This window comes from Alligator sinensis, unplaced genomic scaffold (assembly GCF_000455745.1).
Source record: "Alligator sinensis unplaced genomic scaffold, ASM45574v1 scaffold4_1, whole genome shotgun sequence".
NCBI classification, from domain to species: domain Eukaryota; kingdom Metazoa; phylum Chordata; order Crocodylia; family Alligatoridae; genus Alligator; species Alligator sinensis.
The window spans coordinates 3,371,723-3,392,436 of record NW_005841887.1 but is presented as its reverse complement, the minus strand read 5'-3'; the positions used below and the strand labels follow the sequence as shown (position 1 = coordinate 3,392,436).

Sequence of the window (20,714 nt, the reverse complement as noted above, 5' to 3'; positions counted from 1 at the left end):
GTTGTGGGGGGTGTTGGGGGGGGGGGGGGGGAAATAGTAGTGTTGGTGGGAAAGCATAGGTATGAATTCTTATTGTGAACATACCCATTATTAGAAGGGCTGAATACTCTTGTTCGAAAAAGCAAAAATATGTTTTATCCAATATTCAGCTTCGACTGTAGCTGCTCCATTCCCAGACCTGAGAAAGATCACTCTGCATCTAAAATGCTTGTCTCTCAGGCTCTCTCAACTACAGAACTGGTCCAACTAAAGATATTATCAAAAAACCCCTTGCTTCTCACTTGCTGGAAATTAAGTCTTCTGTTCTGGGTCGTTATCATTAGAATCATTATTGGCTTACTTTGAATGCAAACCCATCTCTTCACCAAACCAGTACCAAAACACCAGTTTGAAAAAAATTCCTTCCGATTCTTTTATCCATTTCTAGTATACTTACAAAAGTGTAAAGCAGAGTAACATTAACAAAACAGCTTACCTGGCTGTTGCTTACCACTCCTTGGTACAGATTTGTGCCCCTTGGGACTGGCAGTATTTCCACTTGTGCAGTTTTCCAATTCATTTGAAAATGTCTAGAGAGAGAGAGAGAGAAAGAGCGAGCCATAATAACCCAGTAGTCATTAGGGTTTTCTCAGCAGGACAAGCTTGTAAAATAAAAATTGTAATTATTTGTTTAGACTATACAGTCCAACATAGTGATGAACTGTATATGGCCCACTGAAATGGAAGTTTTGGCACATTTTGAATGGTAACAAAGCACAAAGGCTTATGAAACTGTTTCTCTCTTGGGCTCAAATTAAACACCTTGAGGCAGGACAATATAAACCTAGTGTTCAAAAGGTTGTGCAGGTAGAGGGCTTCTTTATACTACCGAGTTCATTCAGTTTGCCACTCAAGTGTTTCCTCCAACCCAACTCTTCTTTACACACGAAATCTCTTAAAACTCAGTAAACTTTTAGTTTAGGCTGGTTGGTCGGTTGGGAGATATTATCTAGAGTTTAAGTAAGCACAGCTTATCAGTTGCGTACAGTATAAGTAGGCAACTTTTTTCCAGCTGCAGACTGCAATGACCCATCCTGGGTCAGAGGCGGGTACCAGCAGCTGGTGCTCATCCCCCTTGGCAGCACAGGGGAAGGCATCCACAGCTAAAGTCCCTGTTGCAAAACGATACTAAAGCCTCATGTCTGCAGTCTGGATGCAATGCTTCTGTGGGCTGTAGTTTGCTGACCCCTTACCTGTACAATTGATCAAGTAATGCTCAGACATACTTCACTATGAGACAGTTTAGCTAGAGGAAAAGCAAACTTAACTCAACTCGGGTTATCAATCCTCAGCTAAGCCCAGAAGTGAAGATGCTCCCAAAATGAAGAAGGGAAAAGAGAATGCCATCAGGTGGTTTCTGTAAATGGCACCAGCATAGCTACACCAGTACATTTCTGCATGCAGAGTTACATTAGCTTATTTGAACAAATGCTGCTCTATTCAAGGATAAAAAAAGTGCACACAGCGAGTAACACCAGCATAATTAGGCTGGTAAATTTTCCCCACAGACGAGCTCTACCTGTGCCAGGTTCACATGGATTCAGAGGTTTATCTTTACACTTTAATTTGTGTCCATGCCAGCAAATGGGGGAGGAGGGGTGGGACACGTGTAGAATTTTGCAGAAGAGGCAGCTAACCATTTCTGAAAGGATCGGAGGAGAGTTTTGCATGACATATGGTGCCCAATGGCATTTCTATCAGTAAAGTGGTAGGGATCACCTCCCAAAATAGCGTATCTGCCCCCTTCCCCAGACCTACTGCTGCCAGACCCCCTTACTACTACTGCTGCTACAGTGGCCACAGCTACCACCGCTCTGCACTGGACTGGATCCAGTCCTTCAGGACTGCCGTGGTCTGGATCTAGCCCACAGCCCTAGGCGAGTTTGACACCCCTCGTCTATGGAAACGTTTTCCCCAATATTCATCTGACACCAGTGCAGCTCAGCTATGGTAACAATGCAAAAGTTCAAAAGCGGATGGGCAACCAGTATTTCTACCCCTATAATACAACTCCGACTGGTAAAACAGTCTGTGCCTGGTTTGCCTTTTATTTTGCTGCTATTACCAGTAGGCTATACAAATGCTACCAAGACTGCAGGAAGAGCTAAACATTTTTGGGGCAGCTTAGAGAGAGGATGAAAACTTTACCAAAAGTGAAGACACTTAAAGAAATAGGACAAGCTCATTTTTAACCTGGCCCTATTCTTTCAGCCAATTGATAACAGAAACAGTGTGTCATAGTAAGACAGTAATTTACAGCAACTTACCTGAAAATTATCTGTATCCTTTGGGTGGATCAGAAAGTGAACTTCCTGAAGAGATTTTAAATTCATCTTACTGCTGAACTGGAACACCTGCTCAAACATTAGTTTAGCAACAGTTGTTTTCGGAAATCCTAAATTCCCCGTCCCAATTGCAGGGAATGTGATTGACTTTAAAGACTGTTCCTCCACGATCTGCAGACATTTTTCAATGATGTCCCCTAGGGTCTGTGAAGCAGAACAGCATTCATTTTAGCATGCACAGTTGTGTCGTTTCTTTGGGGCATTGTTTGCTACTGGAAATATCTTAATTCAGGATCTATTTATCGAGATGAGAGGAGATCACTGACATTTAAAAACTTAAGTTAAACCCTTAAGTTAAACCCTTAAGTTTACTGGCTTCAGAAGAGATTTTGCTTTAAAACTATATTAAGGCCAACTGGGAAGCCTGGTCAATCTAATGAGAATTTAGGAAAAGAAAAAGGCTTTTTACCTTCTGTGCAGATCCTTGCCCATTATCCCATGCAGGAATAATGGCATGAAGCACAAAATTGCAGCCTAGGTTGTATCCCTTTGTTTGGAACACAGTCCCTCCAGTAGCTACTTTTCCTTGGGCTTCTTCATTTAAGTCTGTCTGGAGCACTGGGCCTGCTTTGCTCAGCAAGACTTTTGACAGCGGACCTTTATCAAGCATTAGATCTTGGGCAACGCTGCTCACGATGACATCCGTCTTAAACAGACAAACAAAAAACATTTTATAACATTTACACTCAAAATGGCCAGTGCAAACTACATTTGCTGGTTTAATAAACAACGCAAAAGTGAGTTAGAAAGTATCAGCGTGGAACAAAGCAAATGCTCAGCTACCTTCTGTGCGGGCCGGGAGCGCCCCGAGCCCTTTTTCGCGCTGCACGCGGGCTGTGGCCAGCAGCCCGGGCACGCCGGGGCAGAGAGGGAAGGCCGTCGAGCTGGAATTAGGCACAGACGCGTAGCGGTAGTTTTAAAGATTGTTTACTTACACCGAGATGGCAGTGGTGTAGGCTGGAAAACTTGATTAAGTTGCAGTTACAGACAGACAACACAGACGGTCTCGTGGAGTTTGCTAGGCTCCACGGTGCAGAGCTCCGGATGCTCTGGGTGAACGAGCCACCAAAATAGAAATCGTAGGTACATCTTATAAAAGTCGCGCTCGAAGACGGGAAGAGGTGGGCGGTGGATCAGGCCGCCAAGCTCCTCTGGATCTCACACAGGGTTTCTATTACCCTGCCGTGTACCCAGAGTCCCCACGAGATGGATATGGAGTCCTCTTCGGCTTGGGCGGAAACTGCTCAAGCCTCTTATACGGCTAACAGGCCAATCGCTAGCCGCCACGTGTGAATAATTTAACACTAGCCAATCACGGGGAACAAATTTGCATACCGGTGGTGGGAACTCTTTTGCACCGTGCATTCCTCTTGCAACATGAGCAATGCACTCTGCAAAAGAAGCTGCAGAAAAGGCGGGAAACTCGTCCCTGCACCGGGGTTTTCCTCTACAACAGGAAACACTCCCGTGCAATGCTCTGCAACTTGGCGGGGATAATTCTGGTGCCGAAGCGCACACACAATCATGCCTTTTGGGTCATGACACCTTCCAGCCTCACAAAAGTCTGAGGTGTGTGCAACAGAGTGAAATTTGTCCATCTATACGGAGCAGTTTAAATGTGACCATGGAACGGTCTGAAGCCTGTGTTCCTACCCCATTCTTCCCACGTCCATTTGAAAAATCCCTGGACAAGATGCTCCTGGAAGAGATAGTTCACCTCCAGTTTTCTTGTCCAGACTTCTCTCTCATCAGCAGAACTGACATAAGGCAGCAGTGACTTTCAGCCTGCATTATGAAAAGGGAGCTACTGCATGAATGCAGATAGGGGGAAAGACGAGGAGAAAGGAAACGGAAGTGGAGGAAGAGTTAAGGAGAGGAAAGAAAAAAAAAAAGTGAAGGAGAGGCATTAAACTGAAAAAATGGAGGAGAGGGAAATACAAAGGGTTCCTTCTAGCTCACCTAGGGTCAGCACGAGTCATGACAACATCTCATCTCCTGTACAAGGACTATTGTATATCACATTTAAAAAGTCTCCTTTCACCGGCCAACAGGTCTGTATAGACCCTGCCTCTAAAGAATAAGAGGTAGGTAGTCTTACAAGAGACAGTGAGAACAGAGGAGGACAACAGCTAACTTAAGAGCTGCAGTACTGCTGTTTTAACCATTGGTTTTAGTTTATTACACAGAGGAAATTGTTGAACACAGATAAAGCCACATCAAGCAATGGAACAAAGAAGGGCTTAACCCAAATCTCTCCAAAAGCGAGATAAATCAGTTCTATCCATCATGCGTCTGCCCATGTCTATATATGAAAGAACAGCACAAAGACTAAATGCAGTTTGACTAAAGACTAAATCCATCTATTTTAACATGTAAAACAGTGACTCAGGCAGTTATAAATCATAACGTAGACATATTATTTATAATTAAAAATGAAATAATGTGTCTTTTTATTATTTTTACATCTGAAAACAAAAAACCTTGAACCATGCTAGATAAACAGCTGATAAATTAAAACACTTACTGTTGCATCTTCAATGCCTCCTGTCAACAGCCTGATGTTCAGACCTTCAGCTGTAGTTACCATCTGGCGATCCTCTCTGTCTTGAGTGTTTCTAGCTTTTGAGGGCTGGGAATCTGCTGCAGGCTCAGCTGATGAATAGGATGGGGACGACATCTCTCCTGACACTTCTTCCAAAGCATCAATGAGAGCCTTGACGGTCTTCTCATCAGTGTCCACAAGATGAATCTCTTTCAAACAGCTGTCGCCTGTGGAATCTTCCAAGGCTTCCTTAATGGATGTTGCGATTGAAAGCGCGCACAACTTTAACGGGAATTCAAAGAGCCCCGAGCTTATTGCAGGGAGTGCAATGGAACGATGATTGTACGTTTCAGCGAGTTTTAGACTTTCCTTAACTGCTTTTTTTAAAAGCTGCACACACATTTCTGCTTCATTCTGCTTCCACCTGGGACCAACAGCGTGCACCACCTGTTTGCAAGGGAGTTTCCCAGGTTTTGTAATAACTGCACGCCCAGGTTGCAAACGCCCGTGCTGTCTCACAAAGCGGTCACATTCTGTCTGGAGGTCTGGGCCTGCAGCTGCTAAAAGCGCCCCGGCAAGGCCACCAATGTGCTTTAAGTCTTCGTTTGATGCATTCACTATAACGTCGACGGGATGACTGCACAAGTCACCTCTATAAACTGCCACCAGCACCCCATTTAGCAGGGATTTGGTCCAACAGGTCCCACTTGATTGCTTATGAATGTTACTAACTTTGTCATCTTTTTCACATTCTTCTCCCTCTTCTTGAAGCCTGATCAGACACTTAAATTTTTGTTCCACCCCACTACTATATAAGGATTCAAAGTCTTTGAAAAACTGCCTGGCCCCTGGTTTATTGATTAATACGTTTTTCGAATGCAGCGTAGACAGAATTTGTTCGAGCATCGTCGCTGCTTTCAGCACCTCCACTTTCGATCCACTCAGGGAAATGCTCTTGCGTGAAGCCTGCGTGCCAAATTCAATTTTCACGTGTTTTTTTTCTAACTCCAGGCAAACACTGGACTTCCGTTCCTTTAAAAACATTACAACTGCCACACACTTCGCATTGATGATCTTTTGTAGTTGGATATTTCTATCTAAAAAATCATTCAGTTGCTGATAGGCTTCTCCAACCACTCTAAAATAACCAGCAATAACGATCCGATCCTCCATCTCATCAATTATTAGGCTTTCCTTCGAACAGTTGTGTGCTCTGTACAAATGGTTGGTGAGGTCCTGCCATTCTCGCTTTCTGAGGACTGACTGATCCTCCAGCTCAATGCATTTATAGGTCAAATCCCTCACCATTACTTCTTCTGCTTTTTGCAGTGCTTCAGGAGATGCTCCTATCAGCATTAGGACTTCATCACCAAGCTCATAAAAGGCACTAATTTGATTTGACACAAATAAGCTCTGTGAGACCGCTTCATTATCTACGTGCTGTAGGAACTGGCAAATGTACGGATGCATAGGGATTGCTTTCTTTTCCAGGCCGTGCACCTTTTCCAGTATTTCACCTTTGATTTTATAAACATCTTCAGCCACACCAAACAGGCTCAGCTTCTTTGATGAAGGATCATAAGTTATCTTCATGGATGGATACTCCTTATAAACATCTTCAAGTCTAGAAGTGTTTAAAACTGCATACTCTCCTGGGGCAACGGACACCTTTTCTTCAGTAACATTCTTTTCTCTTTCTATCTTTTTAGTGGCCTTTTCTATGAGCAAGCTCATTTCTGGCTCTACGTCTTTCATAATCTCTTTGCCACCTACTAAGACAACCATCTCCTTGGAAATGTCAGGTATGATCAAGACCTGATCCCTCTTCGCACTGTTTCTAATGGCTTCCCACACCTCTGAACTTATTTTATATTCAGCAGTCTTGTACTCCGATATGCTACTTGAAAACTTTGCAGAAACGTCTTTATTCCATGTCTTGATCACCTGAGCCATTAATCTTTTGTGGCTGGACAAAGCATTGGAGAAAGACAGCACAATTTGGGGATTTCCACAATTGGGTGGTGGCCATGTTATGTCACAGTTGCAATCTGCCATATTGTGATTTATTTTTTGGATTAGCTTCTGATCCCCCTGCAAAAACTTCCAGATATGAGGGTTCAGAGACATTTTGATTGGTTCTGGTTTTTTTATTCGTGGCCCTTCCTTTCCATATAGAGCTGTGCCCAGTGAGCTGTGGTAAGGATATACTGAAATTGGAACTTGGTTGAGTGAATGCTGCTTTCTTAAGACAGTGTTTACACCTAAAAAGAAAAAATTAATTGTATCCATTTAAGTTTACAGACTTCTCGCTTTTTTTTTTTTTTTTTTTTTTAAATCTGAACCCTTGAATTACTGCATTTCTGTTTATATGATAGGAGTATCTGCCCGTCTGTCTGTCAAGCACTTTTGCATCACTGAAATGCTACCTTTTTTTCTATGTACCCTGGAGGACTTCATACATTGCAAAATCATAAAAGCCAGGGAAGGAGAGACCTCAAGAGTTCATCTAGTTCATCCACCTGCCCCAAGGCAGGATCAACTCTTCGGAAGCCGTTTCTGTCATATGTCTAACTTGCTCTTAAAACAAACAGCCTTCAGCAATATAGATTCAAGAGCTTACCTGATGCATTCATCCTGATGCCCAACCTAAATCTCTCTTGTGACAATTTAAGCCCATTACGTGTCCTGACCCCAAGTAGGGTGACATCTCCCTTCAGTCTTCTCTTCTCTAGACAAAAACTCAGGTCTTTCAACTTTTCCTCATAGGTCATGGCTTCTAGATATATTTAGACATCACACTGAGGTGTTGGCTTTTTCCCCACAACCATATAACCCTGTTGATTCATGTTCAGTTAGATCTTCTCTGACCCCTAGATCTTTCTGTAGAGAGCTTCTTTCTAGCCAGGTGTTCTCATGTTGCATTTTGCAGCTGTACACTGCATTTGTCCTTGTGGAAATTCACCTCTTCCAAGCCATTTTCCCCATTTCTCAAGATAATTTTGGATTCTAATCCTGCCCTGCAAAGTGCTTGCAACCTATATCTAAATTTAATAAATGCACTTACCACTTCCATTATACAAGACATCAATGAAAGGACTGAACAGTGCTAGACCCAGGCCAGCCCAATGCAACCCTACTTGCTACATCCTTGAATTTTGAGAGTGAGCCATTAATTCCTACAGTGCTTTAAATATGTCCACTGCTTAACAAGCCAGGATGCTAGCCTGAATTAAGAACAGTAATAAATACTTATTCTTGAAGTAAGCAAATTTAGCGTGTCATTTCTTTCAGAAAAGTAGAAGAAATTCTACTGTCGGGTTCTTTCTGCCTTTTCATGCATATTGTGGTGTCAACTTAGTAGTAACCAGCAGCACACTTATAAGATGGGAAACTCCCTTCTTGAGAGCACAGAGGCAGAAAGGGATCTTGGATTCATCATTGGCTCCAAGATGAACACGGGCCAACAATGCGAGGTCACCATTGGCAGGGCTAACCGGACCTTATCGTGCATCCACAGGTGCATCTCAAGTAGTGCCAAGGAGGTGATCCTCCCCCTCTACGCGACACTGGTCAGGCCGCAGCTGGAGTACTGTGTCCAGTTCTGGGCACCCCACTTCAAGCGGGATGTGGACAGCATTGAGAGGGTCCAGAGGAGGGCCACCCGCATGATCCAGGGACAGCAGGGCAGACCCTACAATGAGAGGCTATGGGACCTGAACCTGTTCAGCCTTCACAAGAGAAGGCTGAGGTGGGGGCTTGTGACCATCTATAAACTCACTAGGGGGGGGACCAGAAGGGTTTGGGGGAGACCTTGTTTCCCCTAGCACCCCCCGGGATAACAAGGAATAATGGCCACAAGTTGTTGGAGAGTAGGTTTAGATTAGACACCCATAAGAACTACTTCACAGTCAGGGCGGCTAGGATCTGGAACCAACTTCCAAGGGAAGTGGTGCTGGCTCCTACCCTGGGGGGCTTTTAGAAGCGGCTCGATGCCTACCTGGCTGGGGTCATTTGAGCCCAGTGTTCCTCCTGCCCAGGCAGGGGGTCGGACCTGAAGATCTACAAGGTCCCTTCTGACCCTACTTCTATGATTCTATGAACTTCTGGCCAATTACTGATTCTATTTACAACAGGTTCAACTGACATAAGTCCCTTAAAATGACAGACATGTCAGACGTGACGCATTGTATTCAGCTTTTTCAAGCAAAAATTGATTTATGGGAATGAGATTTTAGGTGGACCTGCACAATTACAATGCAATGTTTCACATGGAATTTTAACACAGAAATTGAGTGTTTCAAACAGATGTTGTTCAATTTTTTTTTTTTTTTAACTTCTTAGAGCCAAATCTTGCTAGTCTTTCCTTTAGGAGGGAGACAAGATCCTCATTTGGCATAAAACTATGTAGCTAATATATTTTATATGGAGTCCAATACCAAAGCTAGACAAAAAAGCATTACACTATCTCTTCCTCCTCTCATCCTCATAATTGTGGGGAACTCAGATGCTACACAGCAAGGAACGCAGGCTAATTATCTATTGTAGGTGGAATGAAGCAAGAGCCTACATATTATATACATCCAGCTCCCAGCCAGTCTGCTGCCAAACCAGAATGGTTAACCCTTTTCACGGAGTAAAGTTGTCATTCTTAAGTACCTATCCTGTTTGCATGTTGCTCTTTACACCTTGAGATGAAACAAAATGTTACACGTTTGTACATTACCCTCGACGTCACGGAAGGTGACGAGAGCTGCATTATCTTCGGGGAGTTGTTGAACATCAGACACTTGTGCACCTCCATTTTTCTTATTTTCAAAATAAATACTTATATAATCAGACGATATGTTAGGTGGTAAATTTTCAATCTTAATCATGTTGGTCTCCTCCAGATGACCTGCTTTAATTTTTTGCTGCTTTGCCCTGTGGTTCTCATTGAATGTTTCAACAAATTTCTCAATATCTAGAAACAAAACATGAATGATTATCTGGAGAACTTGTTTTTCAGGGATCAGAAAACCAACACAAATGCTATGCAGCAGAGACGGACCAAAATGTTGCATTACATGCCTTTTTTTTTTTATATTATTATTCCAGTCTGTCACTTCAGCAGCATCAACAGGGCCAAATAAAGGGTTTGTGCTCATTCAGTTCGTGTGCCCTCGTACACACCCAGTGTTCAACCACAATAGCTTGCTTTGTGCCTATGACACTGGGGATTTCAGGGTAACCTCTTAACAAGAGCTACCCAAGTCTGTTTGGCTTCTAGGATTAAACCAGACTGGAAGCAAAGTTATTCCAACCTACACTGGATTTGGAAAATACAATGTTTTCCACTTGCCTAGAATAAGTCTCCCTCCATCAAACAAGTAAAATACCATTAGCTTTCATGGTAATGAGGGAGGCGAGCAGATTTTACTTGTGTGGCAAATACTGCAGTGTCACAAATGTGTGACAATACCTACCCAGGACTAAAGGAAGAATTGTTGTCAGAGCCAGGAATAAAGAACTGGAGCCATTCTGGACTTTTACCTGGACACTAAGACCTACAGATCATGCTCCCTCTCAAAGCTATTTGCTGACAACGGTCATGGTTTCCCATGCCACTGCGTCTAATTTGTTAATAATAATCACAGCTTTTCCTCAGAATAAATTCACACTTCTCACTGAAGTGGAATGAGAGACAGCTGGTCATCCAGAATAGTTATAATGTACATTATTATACTATACTGATGAAGGACACGTGTAAATGAGAACAAACTACAAAATGGGCTTAAAGAAAAACAAAATGCATAGTGTAGCTTGCCTGCTATATAGTCAAACTATTGGGGTGCTATATAGATTTGAAGTTACTACCTTCTAGCAAACATTTTATTTGTTTAGGGACAAATACTGTGCCATTAGAGGCCAGATGCAAAGCTACCATCGACTTAAGTGGGGGGAAAAAAAAAAGGATGTAGCCCTTGGGAAATTATATTTGGTGCAGTATACACCACAAAATAATGGCCCATAATTTTAATTTACCAAGTGTAAAACATATGCATCACTTGCAATAGTTCACTGCCAACTGCCCAGCACTTCTGTAGCCGAGTCTATAAAATTTAGAGATGGTTATTGTCCCAGCTATGGTCACTATATATACACTGGGTCCAACTCCTTTCTCCCTCAGACTGACCTAGTGTAGCTTCACTGACTTTAGTGGAGTTACCCTGATTTGCAATGAGGAGAGATCAGGCTACATCTGAAACCTTTGACATAACATCACCCTCTCATTTTCTAGCTAAGCTGGCACATTAGTTGAATGATCCCCCTTTAACATCTCAGATGAAAGAGATACATGGCATACATTCCTCCTTACCAATAGTCTTGATAAATGTGATTACAGCAGCATTTATTTCAGGTATTATTTCCACACTGAAGTCGTCATCATCTACTGATAAGCCACTGATATTCTCCACCAGTAGAGTTAACACACATTCTTTTGTAGTCTCCTGTACGTTTTTTAGCACAACCAAGGATGAAGACAGGACTTTTTGAATATCCTCCACTTGGGCTGGTTTCACATAAAGCGCAATTTTCTTTACCGAGTGATTCTTTCGTCGCAAGATGGCTTGAGCATCTAGTTCCCCAGAAATACACACACACACATAGAGATCACCATTATATAACTAGTTCTAAGTAACTACAGGTATTAATGTTAAGTAAGCCCCAATATATTTTTAAGGTCTAAGTTGATTCGTACTTTCTTTTGTTATGGAAGAAATGGAAACATATTATAAATGCCAGAAGTAGGAATTAGGTTAAAAATGATTCTGTTATCCAGAATAACTTGAACCTGCAGCAGCATATGTTACCAGCTACATTACTAGTGCCAATTAGTCCTCAAGGGTCAAGGGGAGAAAGTCAGCATCCCCACTTAATACACACACCCCAATTTTGAGGGGCTTATTTTGCGGGAAAAGGTACATGCTGTATGTAAGAATATACAGTAGAGAGGGATAGCTGGACAAGGCTAGAAGCTATTACACATCTTTGCAACTAGGTGGTAGGACAGCTGATAATAGCCTGTTTGCTATGAACACATTACTACCCTGGATAAGCGACATGCAAACAACACCTACATCAATACAACTTAGACCAGGTGTAGTTTTAATCTCAGATTCTTTCAGAGGTAATTTGAGACAAAAATTGAGCAGTTAGGCCAGTATCATGTTCACTCTCCCCCCTCCTCACACCCCCAAACACCTGGTATAAAGGCTGACTATCTCAGTATACAACAAATGGTCTGTCTAGACCCTAATACAGTGCTCTTGAGAAGTATGTGAATGAAAGATCAGCAAGGACTAATCAATTAGTTTAAATTTCTACCAAAATATATTAAATATATTTTTATTTAGGAAACCATTCAGCAAGGCACGTAGGCAAATATAGTCCCATTAAACTTAAACTAGTTATTAAGGCTAGGATTCTCACAGAAGGATCAGTGAAGTAGGTGTTCATATCCCATGGATACGAATGGGAAATGGGTACCTAACTTTGAAATGCTTTAGCTTCTCAGAGTGCTTTGTTGGACCTGAGCTCTAAGCTCAAATATCACATTGCTGCCAGAAACATTTCTTTCCACTATTATAAAATTAACATCTAAAAATCACTATCAGCAAGACTGGAAAAACACATTATTTCTGTCCATTCATGTTATGCATTTGACAGCACTTTGTATAGAGTAAAACTACACCATTTCCACTGAATAGCAAGCAAGAGAAACAGGCTGACTAAGGTAACATAGCAGGAAAAAACACTTTAGCCAAAAGAAAAGTGTAACCATGAAGCTACAAATAAAGTTAGGGGCCTGTGTAAGACCTGAAGTCACTTAAAATTCATTTTTAACTAGCTAAATAGTTCCCCATGAAAATGCTACTGAAACAGTCAAGCAAACTCTTTCCTTTCGTCTTGCCTGTCAGTTCAGTACAATGATAAGGTCAGATCTATTGTTGCTGCTGATATGACTTTTAATAAACAGTGACCAAACATTTGGTGAACACAGTTGCCTGGCTTATAGCTATAGCACCTGGGTTTTCAAACACTCAGACCATAGACTGCTTAGCTTTCAAGGTCGGGTGCACTCAAATCTGGCCTGCCCACACAGTCAAGCAAATCTTATCTAATGAAGTTATTCCTGAGAGCCTTCGTCTTATGCCACATGGAGCTATGCTCACCCCTAACAGCACTCTTTCATCTTGACCTGCTTCCCTGATCAGTTCTCTTCTTGTCTCTTGGTTTAAGTTTTCTGGTCTTCTCTGTTGCTTTCCTAATTTCCTCCAGTGGCATTGACACTGGAGGAAGGGAAGTACACCAGGCTGCGTGGAGCTTCATGAAGCTGAACATTAGCGAGCTCAGTCAAACTTAAGCAGCTGGAAGCTACATGGTCAGAAGAGGACAGCAGAATAATCTCTACTTCTCACTTTGACTAAAAGCCAAGAAGAAAAATCTGGAGGTGCTCTTGAATACTACCCTAACAAAATGAGAAAAAGTGAGACTTCAATCAAAATGGTGGTTTTTATTTTGCAGGTGAGTAACCTGAAGCCTGGGTTTTCTTTTCCACTGATGGTCTGCAAGTCTCAATAAACCTTGGCTTCTGAATACAGTTCAGCGATTCTGCAGAACAGTCGTGCCACAGATGCCGGCCACAAAGATTTGTATACTTCATCTTAAATCAGCCCCTCTGCCCTCAACCCCTTCTCTCACACAGGAGGGTCAAACTATGATTCGGGAGTTTCTGGCTACTCTCAGAAGCTAGGTGTCTTAAATGTTCTGGGTTTTCAGGTGTAAGACCTCGGCACTGAGGATAATCGTGAAGTGTCCTCTCAAATGGAACTTAATTAAAGATAACTTAGCCTGAGGGTAGTTTTGCTTGTACTCCTTTCTTCCAAATTTGGTTGAGGTTCTTTATTCTCAGCTAAATAGTTCTACAGCCAATATCTCAGTATAAACCAAACTCTAATCTAATCCAACAAGGAAGCCATCTCAGTCCAGGAATAGCCTTTTTCCATTTTTTGTTGACCCTGGCACCCTACACCACCCTAACTGGAAATATGGCCACCCATATCCAGAACTTTTAGCAAAGCATTTTCTTAGGCACCTGGCAAAGCTTATCCTGCCCACAGTGCCATGATAGACTTGGTGCAACAAGAATTTTGAAAAATAGCATTAGCGTTTCTCTTTTCTGCAAAACCAAGGGATTTACTCCCTTTCCCAGCTTCCGGAAAAATGGAATCTGGGCAGGGTAAAAAGCATGGGGTAAAATTTGCACCCAATCTGCAGCCAAAGCACAATGCAGCCCCCGATCCCAGGTACTGAACTGGAATAAAGCCTGTTGCTCCACTATGCTCCTTCTATAATAGATACCCTGCGCTAGATCTTTGTAAGCATGGATATAGCAATTTATCCCAGCATTCCCCACTTGTGCTACTATATTCAGAGCTGGTGTGAAACCTGCAATATTTCCAGTGCAGCACCGTGGGTGATGCACACAGTGTGTATGGGTCTGGGGGTGGGAAACAGTACTCTGACCACACCTAGTCCTACATAAACAGCATGGGATTTCCAGGGTATGGTGAGCTTTGCATCAACAGTGGCCTACTTTTGGGAACCACCACAATATTGTACCTTCTTCCTTTTCAAAGGTGATGAAAATGTGTTGATCGTCTCTGACATAGGACTTGATGGGTCCTCCACCTGACCGCTTTTTATTTTCAAAGTACATTTCCAAGAGATCATCTTCAATGTCCTCCCCAGTGGCAGTTGTGACGACCACAGTGAATTCCTTAGAGGGCGTCGTCTCTCCTCCAAATTTCCCTGAAGGATCTGAGAAAAAAAAAAAAAAAAAAAAAAAAAAAATCAAAGATGGGAAGTCTGATAAAAAATTTAAATAACCAGAATCAGGTTCTCCCCTCTCCTTCTAAGGAGTTTATACTAAGTTCACCAGATCAAAAACAAGGGGAGAGGAAAAATAAGGAATAGAGATTTGTTCCTAAAATGACATCTCAGTTTTGTTTAATAGAGTTTTTTGGGGGGGGTTTTGGGTTTGTTTTTTTTTAAAAAGATAAGAAAATTCAATTGTACTGGCATGGGAAGATTTGGGAACAATAGTACTAGAAACAAGGTCTCGGTTTCTCTACATAACTGGGACTCAGAGGCAGGGACTTTTCACAAGGCCTAGTCAGTTTGACTCAGCCTTGACAAAGGGGAACCACTGGTCGGGCTTTGATTTCATTTGCCCTTTTGTTTCCCATCATTAATCGCCAGCACAGTTCCAACAGTGGGCACACTGGTGGGACCTCTCAGGCAGATGGGTTGCTGGCAGTTAATTGGGTTTTATCACTGTGACATCTAGCCCAATTTTGAGTGGCACAGGATGGAGTCCTGAAAATGAATACATTTTCTTGCCATTTTCCAGTTGGTCTAATAAAAAGGTATCATTTTGGAACCAAGAGTTCCAGTGTTTTGTATGTCTTTTTGTCTCAGACCAACACGGCTACCAAGTACACCCCTACAATATTACTAACACTGGTAGTGCTGCCTAGGCAGTAGCACTAAGGGGTATTTGTGCAGTGTTGCCAAACTTGGCCATTTACAAAGAGCCAAGCTCAAGCTGCAGAAATCTGCCTAAAACGAAGGCCCCAGAGCCTGTTTCCAAGTGACTGCAAAGTGCACCCTTTATAGATAGTACAACTAGCCTGGTCAGCAGAGTAAAGGAAACAATCAACACATCCAGATAAACCAATAAACCAAATGAAACAAAGCACAAGGCCTGGATAGTGACATTATAGAAGAACGCCTTAAAACAGATATTCAAAATATAGTATAGCATAGCTCTAGCTTAAAAATATTAACAGTAGTGGTTACTGTACCCACATGTGCCAAATACAGTTTTGTAAGAAGAGATGTGTGTTCATGTTTGTTGGGAAGTTGTAGGCAGGCAAGGTTCTTTGGATAGATGTGATACATGTTATTAGGACAAATAAGTTGCCTAACCCTCCCTTCCAGAACTGGAACTTTCACAAGGATGCAAATCCCTACTAATTGACACCTTCCTAGTCCATAAAACAACTGGCCCGATTCAGTTCAGGTCCAAAAGTTTCAGCAAAATGGAAACTATCAATAAAGCCAACCAGAGAATATTTATTAGATTATCAAAACGAGCTGTCTATAAATATAGGGTATAGATTTGAGAGGAATTTGAAGAACTTGGCATATAAGAGAAGACTTGCTACCATTCTTCATGCCATCCTCTACGCCCTTCTTGAGAATCTCCAGTTGATATAGGTAAGAATCCATGTTGTATTGTCATTCATAGCCGGATAGACTTTAGGATGAGTCTATTTTTGTGTTTTGGGGTACAACTAATACATGGTCATGTTGTAGATCCATTTCTTGCTTCTTTTATCAATAGCCAACCTACTAGATCACCTGTAATACAGGTAGCAATACAGAAAGCTTAACTGCAAAAAGGTAGGCTAGCATATAGGCTTGTTGAATTTGAGACTGCCTGCAGTTAACAAGTTGAAAATATACCTGGCTTTTGCTCTTGCTCTACACACACACAATTCCCATCAGCACTAGGGGCTGGAACAAATGCTTCGGATTCATGAACTGGAAGGAAAAAAAAACCAAAACAAAAAACACAAAATATTGTTGCTTACTGCAGGTAAAAAAAACCCCTCTGTTTTTACAGCTACAAATTCATCTAGCTTAATTGTGTTACCTTTGACAACACGTACCTTTAAAAAAAAAAAAAAAAATCATACTTTGTAGTATGTATTTATTTCAACCCAGGCATGGTATCATTCAAACATGTTGAACAAGCTTAAAGATTAAGAGGCATTATATTAAAAATAAGCTAGAACACAGAAAACCATTAGAATGTGTCCATCTGTAATTTTTCCTGAAACATGGATCAGCCTTCCCAATGCATTACGGCACTTTGAAGTGAACACTTGCTTCTAGAAAAGAAACTGTTGAACAACAGATCTCAGAGACAAGCTTCCTCCGGTGAGAAGCAACTTTGAGGCTTATGCCCCTAATGTGCTTGATTAATGCTTAGTACAGTGTGGTCCTGATTCTGCCCAAGAACTTCAACTGGTACTGCAGCAAGAATACTTGTAATAGTAATTTAAGACAAAGTCAACGACTAAGGCTGTCAGACTGCGCTGGTCTAACCACCTATTTTCTCACGTGAAGAGCATTTATTGCACAAATAAGGAGTTCTCAAGCAGGATAATGCAGTGCTAGGCCATGGTCAACTAATAGGAAAGGAGAACCTTAGTTTTGTTTGAACTAAAAGCCCTGTACCAAGAGTCATAGCAAAAAAAAATAATGTTTTTTTCACTCAATTACCAGGTTTGATTAAAGCAATTTGTGTTATCAATTAAGCATGAGTTTTCTGGAGTTCAATAATGATTAAGGAAAATGTGGTGGGGACTTCAGTCCTTTTCTGGACAAGGATTTAATGGATATGTTGATGCAAAGCACTGCATGTTGTGCCGAGATGCATTAGCTCTGGCTGTGCTATATCTGGAGCCAGCAGCATAGCCATATTAATGATGCACTGGCCTCAGATTCTTAAGTCTTCCTTAAAGTAGTCTGGACACAGTGCTACACTAACACAGGTCTGCTGCTTCCAGTTCCAGAACTAGCACAGACAAAGCTAGCTTGAGTATCTCTGAAGTGTTGCCTTGAATACCCACTTTGAACGCCTTCAAGAGAAATTTGGATGTTTATCTTGCTGAGATCCTATGACCCCAACTGACTTCCTGCCCCTCCGGCACGGGGCTGGACTCGATGATCTTCCGAGGTCCCTTCCAGCCCTCATGTCTATGAAATCTATGAATGAAAATAGCCAGACCCAGAGATGTTGCACCCGGACAGCAGCTTGCAACATGAAATAACTACTCAGCAGTCAGATCCAGAATATTCCTCACTTAAGTTGACTGCTGTTCTGGATAACCCTATGCTACCAGAATCCAAACCCAGGTGTGAAAAATAGGTCTCTACACAAGGCTCTTTCACATTTCCAATTTTCTCATCAACTTAATAGCTGCTAGACTGGGACAAGAACCGAGAGACAGTGGGGAAATTTATCTTGCTTGCTATGAGTTGTAATCTTTGAGACCCATAGCTCAGCCCTTCACATAGCACAGCAGCTTTAATGCACAAACCAGCACCTAGATTTTATTTTATAAAAACAAATCTGATGTATTTAATGTGGTTCACGGTTTCAAACAAAAAATTACCTGGCTCTTGGAATGTGCTGGCTGGCTCCGGCTCTGGCTCCTGAAACCAGAACAATCAACCCATTAAAAATACCATATTTACTCAATTCCAAGATGAGGTATTTTCCTCATTTAACAAGCATAAGCTGGTAGAAGGCAGAAAAATGCTCTCTGCCCCTGTGGCCTCAGCTCCTCCCCACCTGCCCACTGCAGCCTCAACTTCTCTCCACCTCCTTTTTCCACCCTGCCACCCTCTTGTGTCTCCTCACCCTGCAAACTGTCCCCCACAGTGCTGCGGGGGCAGATAAGCAGCAGAGGGCAAGGTGTGGGGGGGCAAGCAGCAGGGGTCAAGCCCCACTGCCTGCCCCCTCATCTCCTGCCTTCCACTGCTTGCCCTCCCTGCTACTGCTTTCCCCACTGCAGCAGCAAGAGGAATGAATTTAAGACAGCCCTCCAATAATTAAATGTTATACATGGAAAACTATAGCACATTTATACATTTTCCATGTATAGGCTCTAATTATTGGGGATCATCACAAATTCAGGGTCATCTTGGACTCGAGTAAATACAGCATCACCTGCTACCGTTTCAAAAGCTCTGGACTCTGGCCTGGGCGAAGAGGGCATGCCATAACTACTTACCTGCTGCGGGATCGGCTCTTCCTGAGACTCTTTGTTCTGGGTTGTGCTCGTTGTTTCCAGCTGCCTGACCACCAGCTGCAACTTCCCCGTCTCTGCGCATTCGATTTCATGGTTCTTTTGGTTAAGGACTCGCTGCCTCACTAAAATACAAAGAAGGAGAACTATGATAGTCATGGTTAAAACAGGCATTAGTTTACATGTCTACACGGCCTCAAACGGGCCACATACCTTTTCCCACTGAACACTTAAGAAATCACAAAATTTTCACAATGAAAAAAAAAATGCCAACAATAAAAGAAACAAACCTTAAAAAGAGATCCAAATTAAAAAAAAACAAAACAAAAAAAAAAGGATTCATAAATTGAATTCAATCGTACCGGTCCTTACCTCCCATTTCTCTTTCTTGTTTGCATACTGTCTAGTTAGAGCTTCATCATCATGCTCTCTCTGATGGTGGCAAGGTCCCTTCCCCTGACATCTCGGTGGCATCTAGGAGCACTTTTACACGTGCTCTGGGGGTGGGAGGGGTGACGCTTTAATTAGACAGGCTCCGAGAGCCGCTCTAATTAAAGCGCAGCCACGTCTCCTGTATCAGCGTCCCTGCGCTTAAAAATGGCAGTGGGGGCACTTGAACGAGCTTTAGTTCAAGCATCCCCGCTGCCATTTTTAAGCGCAGGGACACTGATACGAGACGCAGGAGGCTGCTGGAGCGCAGCGACTGCGGGAACTCCAGTGCATCGAAGCAGCCTCCCCAAGTGCCCTAGCAGTCTGCTGCTGTTGGTGCTATAAAAATGTAATACATACTAATCCAGCCCTACATAAAGAGCTGAATGGAACAGGACGAGAGTTTGGTCCCCTGAGCTCATAGGTGGTCCAGAAACTGTTAATCTGGAGTTATCTACAGTGCCTTTATAGCAGGGGCGGGCAATTATTTTGGGTGGAGGCCCACTTACTGGGTTTTGGCAAGCCATCGAGGGCCATGTGCCAGGCAGCCAGGGGCAGATATATATTAATCAGTTGTTTTTTTTAGGGGCCCCGCAGGCCGGAGAGAACGGCCTGGCAGGCTGCATCCAGCCCCACGGGCAGCATTTTGCCCACCCCTGCTTTATACAGCCCACTAGGTCCCCCCTCCGTCTCCCAACGCAGTCCCTGCTAGAGGCTGCTCCAGGGCTCTGAAGGGTCGATGAAGATGCATGTGAGGAGTTACTCAACAGCAACTTCTAGGTGGATATTTCATCTTATGCAGCTGTAGAAATTGGGAAGCACCAAGGAAAAATATAAAAAGCTGTTGTTCATATCAGAAAGAGACCAGCAACATCAGACTATCTTCACCTTGGCTACTGTCCCAACACTGGAGTAGGTAAAAGCGTGAAACACTGGAGCCTGGGAATGTAACCTATTGCAATGTGTTTCAGCAGAACCCAGCGCCATGAGGCCCCTGTACACTTCATTTATCTGGGTACTACCAAAATTGGGACTGGGACATAAGGTGGATACGATCAGTCCTTCGGAGGGCACTCCATCATAGAGACCTTCTATGAAGCACTGACACCTCCATATCATCCTAGCCATATTAGGGGGTTAAATCCACCTCCCCTATCAAATCCTGATTATGCCATGAAATTAGAACTTCTTCGTACAGCATTTTTAGACCACGGGCTCCATCTAATATTTACTTGTTATTAAGTCTCACTCAAAGTAATGTCACATATACAGATTTCATAGGACTGCGGTAGAGATGTATGAAAGGCCCCTAGTCAGAAAAGAAGTGCAATATAAACACCCTTCTGCAGTGAGATTCAATGCTGCAAAAGTACCAAAAATTTGCAGGGTCACTCAACAGGGCGCGTGCGGGAAATGAAAACAAGGCTTGTAAAC

The 20,714-nt window shown here is 42.7% G+C and overlaps 1 protein-coding gene across 1 annotated transcript in view; it reads right to left on the bottom strand.

Annotated features, from left to right (window-relative positions):
• Positions 1–20,714, bottom strand: part of PARP14 (poly(ADP-ribose) polymerase family member 14) — a gene marked incomplete at its 5' end in the record, with an annotated part of 77,376 nt that overhangs the window by 19,793 nt on the left and 36,869 nt on the right. Inside the window, 10 exons of the mRNA XM_006017906.3 lie at positions 476–569; positions 2,307–2,528; positions 2,794–3,030; positions 4,909–7,187; positions 9,650–9,886; positions 11,282–11,542; positions 14,590–14,787; positions 16,498–16,575; positions 18,216–18,255; positions 18,837–18,976. Of these exons, the coding sequence (XP_006017968.2) occupies positions 476–569; positions 2,307–2,528; positions 2,794–3,030; positions 4,909–7,187; positions 9,650–9,886; positions 11,282–11,542; positions 14,590–14,787; positions 16,498–16,575; positions 18,216–18,255; positions 18,837–18,976 (3,786 nt within the window). The remainder of the gene's footprint in view (positions 1–475; positions 570–2,306; positions 2,529–2,793; positions 3,031–4,908; positions 7,188–9,649; positions 9,887–11,281; positions 11,543–14,589; positions 14,788–16,497; positions 16,576–18,215; positions 18,256–18,836; positions 18,977–20,714) is intronic.